The sequence below is a fragment of the Haliotis asinina genome, chromosome 15, assembly GCF_037392515.1.
Source record: "Haliotis asinina isolate JCU_RB_2024 chromosome 15, JCU_Hal_asi_v2, whole genome shotgun sequence".
Taxonomy (NCBI): domain Eukaryota; kingdom Metazoa; phylum Mollusca; class Gastropoda; order Lepetellida; family Haliotidae; genus Haliotis; species Haliotis asinina.
The window spans coordinates 17,941,012-17,953,734 of record NC_090294.1 but is presented as its reverse complement, the minus strand read 5'-3'; the positions used below and the strand labels follow the sequence as shown (position 1 = coordinate 17,953,734).

At 39.4% G+C, this 12,723-nt stretch overlaps 1 protein-coding gene across 2 annotated transcripts in view; it reads right to left on the bottom strand.

The window, feature by feature from the left end:
- LOC137266359 (anaphase-promoting complex subunit 4-like) overlaps positions 1-12,723 on the bottom strand; it is a 146,314-nt gene that overhangs the window by 2,930 nt on the left and 130,661 nt on the right. For both annotated transcript variants that reach the window (XM_067801846.1, XM_067801847.1), the window contains 2 exons: positions 6,007-6,186; positions 890-998 (listed from right to left, as the gene is read on the bottom strand). In XM_067801846.1, coding sequence (XP_067657947.1) covers positions 890-998; positions 6,007-6,186 — 289 coding nt within the window. The remainder of the gene's footprint in view (positions 1-889; positions 999-6,006; positions 6,187-12,723) is intronic.

Sequence of the window (12,723 nt, the reverse complement as noted above, 5' to 3'; positions counted from 1 at the left end):
CCCCTTCTTTTAGTAGATGTCCCCTAACTTACTAGAGAGGTCCTCTCCTTACAACATCCATCCCCTTCTTTCAGTAGTGGTCCCCTAACTTACTAGAGAGGTCCTCTCCTTACAACATCCATCCCCTTCTTTCAGTAGTGGTCCCCTAACTTACTAGAGAGGTCCTCTCCTTACAACATCCATCCCCTTCTTTCAGTAGTGGTCCCCTAACTTACTAGAGAGGTCCTCTCCTTACAACATCCATCCCCTTCTTTCAGTAGTGGTCCCCTAACTTACTAGAGAGGTCCTCTCCTTACAACCATCCATCCCCTTCTTTCAGTAGTGGTCCCGTAACTTACTAGAGAGGTCCTCTCCTTACAACATCCATCACCTTCTTTCAGTAGTGGTCCCCTAACTTACTAGAGAGGTCCTCTCCTTACAACATCCATCCCCTTCTTTCAACAGCAGTCCTCTACTCACAGAAGCAGTCTTCTACGAACAACTGTGGTACTCTACTTACAAAAATGGTCCTCTACTGACAACAGTCTTCTACTTAAAAGTGGCCTTCTACAGACAATGGAGGCCCGCTACTTACAACAACTGTCGTCTATTCACAACAGCGGTCCTCTACTTGTAAGTACCTACAACAATGGTCTTCTCATAACAGTGGTCTTCTATTACAAAATATGTCCTCTTCTAACAACTGTGGTCATCTACTACAAAACTTGTCCACTACAAACAACTGTGGGCTTCTAAAAATTTGACAACTACTTACAACAGTGTTCTTCTACTATAAAATTTGTCCTCAACTAACAACCGTGGCGCTCTACTAACAGTGGTCTTCTACTACAAAATCTGTCCTCTGCTACCAACAGTGGTCCTCTACTCAGAACAACGGTCCTCTACTTACTACAGTGGCTGTCTTCCGGGTACCGCTGACAGCGAAAGAGTGAGCCTTCATGTTCTCAAGATGGCGGTAGGAGTGCTCACTGACCAGATTGCCGATATCCAGCTCATTGCTGAAATGGCAAGCATATTCACTGAACATTCTTCACAAAGGCACTTGGAAGTTGAAAAATACTCATTCAGGGCCCCGTTTCACAAAAGTCTCGTAAGCCTAAGGTCTCGTAACTTTTTTCTCATAGCCTTTGCACCTCTTATGTTACAGTATGCCAGGTACAAATGCTACGAGAAAAGTTACGAGACCTTAGGCTTATGAGAGTTTTGTAAAATGGGGCCCAGATCTACACTGATTTGGAGTCTGAACAAGCTACTAAGAAATACAGTGCTCCCTTGTCTACTTTGGAATGGCTTGGGACTGACCGAAAAGTCCAAATTAGACAGCAGTCCGAGTAACACAATAATTTCTTATATCAATGCCTGAAGGCTCGGACCATAAGTTCAGTCCAGGGCCCCGCTTCACAAAACTCTTGTAAGCCTAAGGTCTCGTAAGTTTTCTCATCGCTTTCGTATCTCCAATGCTACTGTATAGGAGGTACAAATACTATTAGAAAAGTTAGGAGATCATAGGCTTATGAGAGCTTTGTGAAACGGGGCCCAGATTATACAGCAATCCGAGAAAGACAGAGTCCCGAGTCCGACAGTGCACTGTATTTGTCTGTTATGAACAGTAACTTTCCTTTAAAAAACGGTCACTAACATCTGATTTCGTTAACGTGTTGTTTAGGGCAACAAATATAAACAGAATCTGTTGGAGTCATACAAGGATAAATAAGCATTATGAAAGGAAAGGTCAATGAGAATAAGTGGTCTGGATATGATATCTCTACTAATACAGTCAGACTTTTCTGTTATGAACTACAATATTGTAAGCCTCAGATAACAGGTAAAACAATGATTAATACATTCTATAAGAGCAGTGTGGTTGCCTGGAGGTAAAAGACTGGGTGCGTGGAGGCCATTTCTTGTATGCCTCTGCCATGTTATTGTTGGAATATTGCTAAAACCTCCCTCCCTCACTCACTCTATGAACATAATCTAGTCCATTATCATCAAATAAAACAAGCAGGCAAGATTTGTAAATCAGATACAGAGTACAGAGCCGATGATGCTTCATCCCCTACCCCAGCGTAATTGTGTCAGTTGTTCAATTCCACACTTGCCAATATGACAGCTGTATGATGGCACTTGGTAAACAATCATGCCTGGGCCAGATGATCCAGTGATCTACATCATGCACATCCTGTTGATGTATAGTGGCAAAGTGCCATATGATGGCATGCATGAACAAAGTCAGCCAGCATGACCACCATATCCCATTATTTACCCATTATGACAGGAATCGGTTGCTGAAAACCAGTTTCATCCCTTATCATCACAGATGAACCCTTGTATGGACAGTAGTTGTAACTCTATAAGAATATTACCCCTCGCCAGCGATAATATAACAGAAAGGATCCGTGCCCTTATTCAAAATAAATGAATTTGTTGTCAGGCATTATTACACTGTGATGCTTGAAACAGGATACATATCAACAGAGGACAAATGTGTCCCTAGGTTATTTAGCTACAACCATGAGGATATAAACATGTTTTGAAAAAAAACATGACATTATTGAAAATCCAATAAACTGATGGTAAATTTACCATAAGTATCTATGAGAGCCATGGGCTAGAGTTTTACATACAAGGTGATCAAATAATATTCTATGTCAATTTCCCATGAATCTCAAAATATACAAAGAAACCATTTTCTCCCATCACCTGAAGCACCATGAACACCATTCCAATTTACTTTTATCAACAGTGTTCCGCTGATAAACATTTCTAATTGAACGTCAGCACACTGTAATGTACCCCAAGCTGGCAAGCACTGCCCAACACTGTCATCCGTAGCTTAATCCCCTCAGGCCATGGGGGGGAGGGAACTCCTTGGACCTTTTTGGGGGGCCAGCTGTCATAGATGAGGTGATAATCACACCCTTTTTTGTCCACAAACTTAGTTGATAAATTGACATTGAAATGACTAATTATGGGGTTACCCCAACCAGTAACAGAGTTTCGGTGATGGAATGGGGTAGCTGTTTACCTCCATTGTTTAAATGAAGTCAAGGAGAGTTGTAATAGTTTCGGAGGTTCACGCCGTTGGGGATCGAAGGAACATGAAGTTGTAATTATGAATGTTTTGGAGATTTTCCGGTTACAATAGTTGATCAATGCCAAATTACCCCGCTCTTGACACACTTGACGGAGGTGATAATCTTGCTCTGTCGTAAGTTCAGGTTCAGGACAAACGTCTGTTGTGTTGAGAGTTATGTTTCCACAAATTACAAGGACTGGGGTGTTTTTTCAAGGACAAGTGGCCACAGGCTGACCTTGAATTAATGAAAGCTGGTTATCCACAAAATTGTTTTTTAAGATCAACACCATATCTTCATAGAGACAAAGCACACACAGTCAAGAAACTCTGGTTTGCATAGAACTTTCTTTCATATTACTACAAGTTCAAATTGAGGACAGAACATTTAAATGTCAATTATCATTCATTTTGAGGCAAATAAGACATCTTAATACTACCTTTTACAGATGTTCTCAAAATTTATTAAAAGGAAAACATTGGACAGCATGCCAATCAGTGGGAAGTGCCCTGAATTAACGTTTGCCATTTTGACTGATAATGAAGTTGAAGTGAAACCATAAATGTTCACATCCTTGCATGTGTCTAACTTCGTTCTGCAACTTATCAATAGCCTCTGGTAGTGACATTTAATAAATGTTGTGTGACTAGACCTGCACGAGCAGCATCTAATGCCACCTGATCTATCATTGTAACACTATTGTTAAGGTAGTTTGCTAATTTGGGTTTTTCTTTGTTTATTTGTTGTTTACTGTGTCACTCAGCAATATTCCAGCTATAAGGCAATAGTCTGTAAATAATTTGATCTGAACTAGACAATCCAGTGATCAACAGCATGAGCAATTGACCAACACATTTGAATATCAACCAAGACAGACATATCAGCAGATGCTCATGATATCAACCACTGGACTGTCGGGTCATGACTGGATTACTTACAGACCGTCATCATATAGCTAGAATATTGCTGAGCCATCAATTCAACAACAAACAAAACAAAGATACATGAGCCTGAATAGATACCGATAACTTTCCCCACTAATAAAAAGAACCTATGTGATTAAAGTAGGATGTCCCAATAGTGCCAGTAAAATTGAAAGCCATTAATGGATAATTGCAGCTGGCTTTTTAGATTTCGTATATACAGTTTTCTGTAGCTCTAACAAACTCAAGAGACCAGTTGTTTTAATATGTTTGTTATATACCCATCAACGAAAATACATAGCAAGTGGCTGAAAGAAACTGAAGTATACACTGTACTTCATTGTATCTGTCAGTTTGTTATAAACACAGTCTATATTATCTACATAGTATTATGGTAACTATGACAGCTAACCAATTAACTTGACTGACAACTGCTCAAATATCCTTGTCATTTTAGAGTGAGTGAGTGAGTTAAGTTTTACGCCGCTTTTAGCAATATTCCAGCAATATCACGGCTGGGGACACCAGAAAATGGGCTTTACACATTATACCCATGTGGGGAATTGAACCCAGGTCTTCGGTGTGACGAGCGAACACCTTAACCACTACGCTAACCCACCGCCCCGTCATTTTAGATAATCCAACAAATTCAAATATGTATCATAAAAAACTTTGGCGTTTGATGCAATAACATCAGTACTAAGTATGTCATGATTGAAAAAGACCATCTTGGGTTGAATAACCAAACCTTTAGCAGCTGATCTGGTCAAAGCATCTGCTTGTCATGTGGATGATAATGTTCGATTCCCCACATGGGTACAATGTGTGAATTTCTGGTTTTACCCATAGTGATATTGCTGGAGTATTGCTAAAAATGGTGTAAAACCATATTCACTCACTTAGTCTTACATTATGACTATGAAAATAAAGGCCTGGTGTAATTGGCCTTTTTGAAACTAATTCCTCTTGACTCCAGGGTTAATCTAGTACCATGTAAGGGTGTAAGTCAAAAGGTTCAACATGAACCACGAGCACAGATGACAATGACAGACATCAAAGCCGTACATCTCCATCTGGCCACACTCCCACAGTCAACCTGCCACTCAATCCACCCCTGACTACATTCAAGGAGTCACATATATTTCATAAAGATTGACACAGTTTTTATCTGATTGGATGATTAGCTGTACTGAAGGTCAGAGGTCGGAGGACATCTGTGGAACATCTTTGTTCCTACTTCAGCTGAAGACTCATCAGCATTTCCCCATGACCCTAGTCTTTCTAGGGGGCGCAAGGATCACCACTGATGCCTGGACCTCCACCCCTAAAGACACACGCCTTTCCTACCTGACTACACCCACCATAGAAACAAGGAGGGGTGAGTCCCTTGAAGGAGATAAGGGGATGACAAGGTGGCTTCTGCTCTCTTTGATGAGAAGGACATTAGAGGTGACCTGGGTTGCTCCCCCTGCCCCGTGGACAATAGGATGACCCAGCGAGTGTTGAGGAGGACACTGGTATTGTGCCCACCAGGATCAAGGTTGGATCAGGCGATGAGAGTTAACGGATGCCGTCTCTTGGGACAATGGGAGTAACGCGGCAGAAGCTGTTGTTGGTTAGCAAGGGTGTTTTAGTTATTCACAGTCATGGTTATGTGATGATATTTTGATTCATGGAGATTTTTCCGAAAATGAAGTTTTTCTGACACAGGAAATATTCTTTGAAATAGGAGAATCTGTTTTCCTAACTAGGATCAAATCTAAATATTGACATAGGATACAGTTCCAAAAGTGGGGACGGTCTGACAAGACGCTGAGGAAACAGTTCCAGATACAATGATGTCTCAAATCTAGCTATAGGCTTCTTATACCACAACCTTTTTTCCCTTTGTGGTGACAGTCAATCACAAGAATACCACCCAGGGATAAACCTAGGCTTTTTTGTGGCTGGTTAGATATGGGTCAGTTTTTTGGTTTTAAGTGGGCTAAATGCACCACTCAACTTACATGTTATTGAGAGAAGCAATGTTCTCCGTTGTGGCCAGCTTAGTGAACTTGCTTGAGTTCAGAATGGACATAGAGAGTTGAAGCAACACTGGTCGGCCATCTTCCCCTTCCTCCTGCAGCAGCAGGGACAGCGACGTTGGGTCGTAGTAGGCGATGTCCAATACAGTGTGTTGGCTGCATCTGTAACAGAAGGGACATGGTCAGAGGAGAATGTTCAGGGATAAAAACTACATAAGTGGTGGATTTATGCTGCAGTCTGCAGTATTCAAGCTATACTGTGATAACAAAACACAAGGCAAGATCATACATGACACTGGAAGCTTGAGGTGTATGAGAGCTACCAAGCACCTTGTAAGGAAGGTAAAGGTAGACATGAGAAACGACTCAGTACTATGTATGTACGGGAAAACTGAATAGTTCATGAGAACTTATAGGCGGCCTTATAGGAGGATGAAGGTGCAATTGCGAACTATCAAGCACTATGTTTGAAAGATGTACACAGACAACCCACCAATGGATGGATGATGGTGTTCACAAGGGACCCACCAAGCACTTAGCATGGAAGGATGGTGTACACAGACAACCCTACCACTGAAGGATGATGGAGTTCACAAGGGACCCCTCCAGCACTTAGCAAGGAAGGATGGTGTACACAGACAACCCAACCACTGAAGGATGATGGTGTTCACAAGGGACCCCTCCAGCACTTAGCAAGGAAGGATGGTGTACACAGACAACCCAACCAACCATGAAATTTTCATGAGGGACACACACACACCCCCCCCCACCCCCCCGTGCCTTGAACTGAAGGCAGAAGGTGTATATGGGAGATCCCTTTATCCCCTTCTGTGTCCTAGGTTTGATCCTCCCCAAGCAGCATCATGCCACCTCAAAAATGGCTGCAAGCTCAATCCTTCCCCTGTCATCATTGCTCATGGTGAGGCTTCTTAATTAACACAGGATGGATACCAATGATGCTGATGTATAACACAGCATGCAAAATCAACTATGTGACAAATCTTTCACAAGACCTTGTCAAAAGCATCTGCTAGCTCCTAATACATAATTGCCTTGACCAACTTAACACAAAACTCTTTGCAAAGGTTTTCATAGAAACATTTAAAGACTCTGTCCCTCTGAGCTACGTTTTTTTCAAAGGATAATGATCTGTCTTGGTGGATGCTATCATTACCAAACTCCTGTGGAGACGCACAATTGCCCAGATATACACCATACCCCGGGTTCACAGGAACCTCAAGCCTCTCCAATTCATGTACAGTATGGTTTATTGTCAAAAATGCCCAGACAGATTAGCTGGAACGAAGCTCAGAGAATTAACAAGACTTTAAGAAACTTGTAACGCTACATCAAACCCTGTACTTAAACCCCAATTAGGACATGAAACCGAGGATTTTCATCAGACCCCTAATATCAGGGGATCCAGACCAGACTAAGTGGAAGACATATGGTTTGGCTGAACCAATAAATAGTAGAGTATTTTGTCCTGAAGGAATAGTTTTGTTGTCAGGTTTCTTTTTAAAAAAATTCAATCTCATGTGACACTTTAAATCATGTATTGCCAAACTGTGAAAACAACTTTCATGTTTCTCTTTATTTTAAAGAATATAAAGAAATGATTTGAAAATGAAAAGTGAATTTTCATTATTGACAAGTGATTGAAAACTTTTATTCAAGCATGCAATATGACTTTGGATTCAAACTCAAACACTATTATTGTTTGCAATCAGGTCTCAATACCTGACATACCAATATCTATTCCCAACGATCATTATTAAAGCGTGTCATATGAATAAAATAATGCATAAGAATTCAGTGTTGTTGTGTTCTTCATACCACAGAATTACCTTCCTAAGTTATCTCATTTGTAAGAACATGATGTGGTTTGTATTCTCACAATATGGGTGTGATATGATTCATATCCTCATAATATGAGTTTTACATTATTAATGTCCTCACAGTATGGTGTGATATGATTCATATCCTCATAATATGAGTTTTACATTCTTAATGTTCTCACAGTATGGTGTGATATGATTCATATCCTCATAATATGAGTTTTACATTCTTAATGTCCTCACAGTATGGTGTGATATGATTCATATCCTCATAATATGAGTTTTACATTCTTAATGTCCTCACAGTATGGTGTGATATGATTCATATCCTGATATTGGTGTGATATTATTCGATCCTTATTATATGAGTGTGATAATGATTTGTATCCTGATACAGTACTTTATGACAGTTCATATTCCCTCCGATTTTACAGCTAAATGACACCTCTGAATAATTTGTTTCCAAATTTCACAAATATGGGATATCGTAAATGAGAAATATAAATGCTTGGAGGAACTGTACATATTCTGATAAAAACATCCAAACATGAGAATCTCCATACACTGCTTCTTGACAGTGTCTGCTACTCATGTTGTTACATCAGTTCAGCTCATAATATACTGAGGGACAAAAATAAGGGATCACATGCAAGCAACAGTGTTCCTTTATTTTTCCCCAAGGTTTTCGATAGAACATCTGTACTGGTGTAACAATATGGCACTACAGCATTGAATCACAATAGGAGTCTGACGAACCATTGATTTATTATTTCCCTCAGTATATAACAATTTGTATGTATTGTAGTACAGGAATCATAAATCAATGGTTTGTCAGACTCCTATTGTGATTCAATGCTGTACTGCCATATTGTTACACCAGTAGTGTTGTGACCAATATTTACTCTGTACGGGTGTTCTAACCTTTATATTTTTGCATGCAAATCTCCAACCTGTAACAGTGCTGTGTTGCCAGATCATTACAACAGTACTAGTCAATACTAGTGACCAATACTTTAATATAATACTCTACCCAGGTGTTTTAACCATAAAACAGTCAAGTCTTACATAAAAGGGAAAGACAAAAAATAAACTGTTTCTTTATTGTGAGTGATCTAGGGAAATATTTTGTCTGTAACAATGATCACAGGCTGCCCTCTTAAAGTTAAATGCCCATCCCAAAATTACTTGTGACAAATAAGGATCTCATCCAGGATATGGGTTCACCTTACACCTGCTTTTGTCGCATGTAATTACTATCCTATGTAATTACTGATAATATAAGAGCTTGGCTACACTGAAGCCTGGAGTGGCAGTCACTTAATACCAGCAGCAAAGAAGCTGGAATGTAAGACATTGTCATGTCTTCAGTGAATCTGACATTTGGTAAATAATGACGTGAGCCTGCAAATATTCAAATTATCAGGTAGACAATCAGGCCAGTGGGTAAAGAATCAATCAACTGATGTATAATGAGACAAGCAGGTAAATAATCAAGTCAACTGATATATAGTGAGATGAGCAGGTAAATATTCAAATCATCAGGTAGACAATCAGGTCAGAGGGTAAAGAATCAATCAACTGATGTATAATGAGACAAGCAGGTAAATAATCAAGTCAACTGATATATAGTGAGATGAGCAGGTAAATATTCAAATCATCAGGTAGACAATCAGGTCAGAGGGTAAAGAATCAATCAACTGATGTATAATGAGACAAGCAGGTAAATAATCAAGTGAGCAGGTAGACAATCAGGTCAGAGGGTAAAGAATCAATCAACTAATGTATGACCCAAGCAGGTAAACAATCAAGTGAACAGGTAGATAATCAGGTCAGTGGGTAAATAACCAAAAAAGAGTTATCAAAAGATGACATCATCTGACACTTACCAGATATACTTTTAGACTAAATTCAAATCATTTTCATGGAAAAAATGAAAACTATAATTGCCAATTATATGTCAACAGCAAAAAGCACCACTTCAAGATCTGCCTCATGTATTTGCCAAGTTCTGTTGAAAGATTTCCCTTTGAGACAAAGTATGAATCGTATATATTGACACCGGGAAAAATAAACATACCCAAAATCTGCAAATAGCAGACGGCACCACTTTGGAGCCTGCCTCACATATGTGCCAAGTTTTGCTGAAAGATATTAAGAAGTTTTTGAATAGTGCTCCGGAAAAGAAACACACCCATCACTTTTGAGACAAAGTTAGAATCGTTTCCATGAACTGAGAAAACAATAAATCACAAAAGCCTGTAAATAGCAAAAGGCAACACTTTAGGTTCTGATTGATATATCCACCAAGTTTTGCTGAAAAATATTCAATGGTTTCAGAGTTATGCTCTGGAAATGAAGCACAACTCTCCCATTTGACTAAGTCCTAAACATTTCCATGGAAGCCAAGAAAAATGAAAATGCAAAAAAATTGTAAAATTTGTAAACAGTAGCAAAAGGCACAACTTCAGCTGTGTTGTTATATCTAACAATTGTGGTCTAAAAATATTGAACAGTTTTTGAGTTATGCCCTGGAAACAAATGAATTTGGGTGGATGGATGGACAGACGGACAAGGCAATGACTATTTCCCCCCGAATTACATGCCAAGGGATAAAAAGCAGGTAAACGATCAGGTCAACAGATAAATAATCAAGTCAGCAGGTAAATACTCATGTTAGCAGGTATACAACAAGGAGAACAGGTTCATAAATCAAGTCAGCACACAAAATCAGCAGTCTAACCCACTCAGCCACTGCAACTTTGACAAAAGTGGAAGCTGGACAATTGGTATTCTAGACTGGGGACATTGCGTACTCTTCTGATAGGTGTAAATTGACAAAGCCATTACGATCAAAAGCTACAAATATACACATAGTGTCTCTTAGAAAGTGACCAAATGAAACAGGGATATAATAGGGGTGAAACGGTATGATCATACCACGGTATGGTATGTATTGTGGTACGAGGCTTCGATTCACTCCATTTCAGTTTGGTATATGAGAACTTAGTTCTGGGAAAATAGCATTCGTCTAGCAAAGAAATGCAGAGGTTTTAACAGAATGATTTGATTTCTAGACATTTTTGAATGTCTGAAGTTGAGTATTTGATATCAAATACTCAAGACTAATCATTAAAGTTTAAAACTGAGGGCAAGTTTCTGAATCTCAAACTATTCAGGTCTCTGTCACATAATGTAAAAAGACATATGATTGGTGAGATGGTGAGATTCTGTATCACTATATTAAAGGACAGGAGAATGATACGAAACTGCTTAAAACATAACAAAAATGTTAAAAATAACAAAAAAGAAGACTGCTTACAGCATACTGACAAATTCAGTGTTGCATTGGGATTAATTCATTTTTCACATAAGTATCACTGAAAGTTAATTCTTGTTTCACTTAAAACAACAAACTGCCCGACAAGATATTGTTCATAGACACTGATATTTAATGTTGAAGTTAATCAGATCACTTGACACCAGACCTGTAAGACCTGTCATTTAACAATATCACTTCACCTGAAGAAGAGACTAGAATCTGTCTCGAAACGTTGTGACCTTGTATAATAAAGAAGTTGAACCATAAAGCACTTTTAGTTTGATTACTCCATGCTTGAACATTCTAGGCAAGCATAGGACACTGGTGAGTTGAGCTAAAATAATATCTGGCTAATGACTGGGAATATATGTCGTGAAAGGGAATAACGTTCCTTTAGAGTGACAGGGCGATTTGACCGTCACGCTTTGTGTTCTAGAAAGAGCAGTAAATTAAAGTAGTTGTCACATGACCACATCGGCAGGTGGCTCTAGATAAACAATACAGTCGGGTGGATGGGAATGCTGGCCCTTGAGGAGGAGGCAGGTGCCCATGATAGGGGTGGAGGACAGGGTGAATATGTGTAACTGGGTGTGTGAGTGATCCAAAGCGCTTGTGAGCCAGTGTTTGAGTTGAGCTGGCCAGTGAGCAAGTGAGTGAGACAGGGTGAGACAGGGTGAGTGAGTGACAGGTTATGTCATGATGCAGAGCACAGCACTGTAACCCCTGATAAATTCATCATAACTTCAAAATGATTGACATAACAACTATCTTTAAGATATAGTCATAATGACATTAAAATCTAAAATTAAGCAAATTCAGGATTTAAACATAAAATAACATCATGCTCAATGCTAAACTGATGTTGGAAGAAATGTTTATGATGGATAATGATAAACACATGAGAACAGCAAAGCACAAAAACCACTAAAAAATTAGACGGGGGTCTTTGGGGTCTTTTACTGCAGAATTACCTCGATCTAGAAAATGTTCAAAACGAAACAAAAAACCCGGAAACCTGCCTCTATGTCTATGTACTCACGTGATGCCCAGATCATATTCTAGACAACTCTACAATAGTAGCCATTTTTTGCGTCTAGACAATATTTATTCAGGCATTATACAAAGCCTTAAGATGACCCTACCCATTCTTCCATCAAAACAGCCTTGTGATAAAATATACAGATAACCTTCATCTCGTACTGGCGAAAAAACTATTTTAATGGGATTTGACATAACTGCACAAATTGGCACACGCGTCGCTTAATGCCCGCGACAGAAGTACATGCAGCAGGTGCAAGTGGTGTTTGTTATAAATTTCATCCAATCAAATCTTGACTCAAGGCTGAGCCTCAGTCTGATGTCAGCAAATTGGAATCACACACAAGCGACATGACACTTTGTGAGCTTGTAATTGGAACAATTATGAGTTGGCAGATTCAGCAGTTTACCAGTACAGGTATTTCATTGTCAGGTACCATGTTATGATACAGAGCTGCTGGAGATGTGCTGGAAAAATGAAGTTTATGAGATAAAGTATGGTTA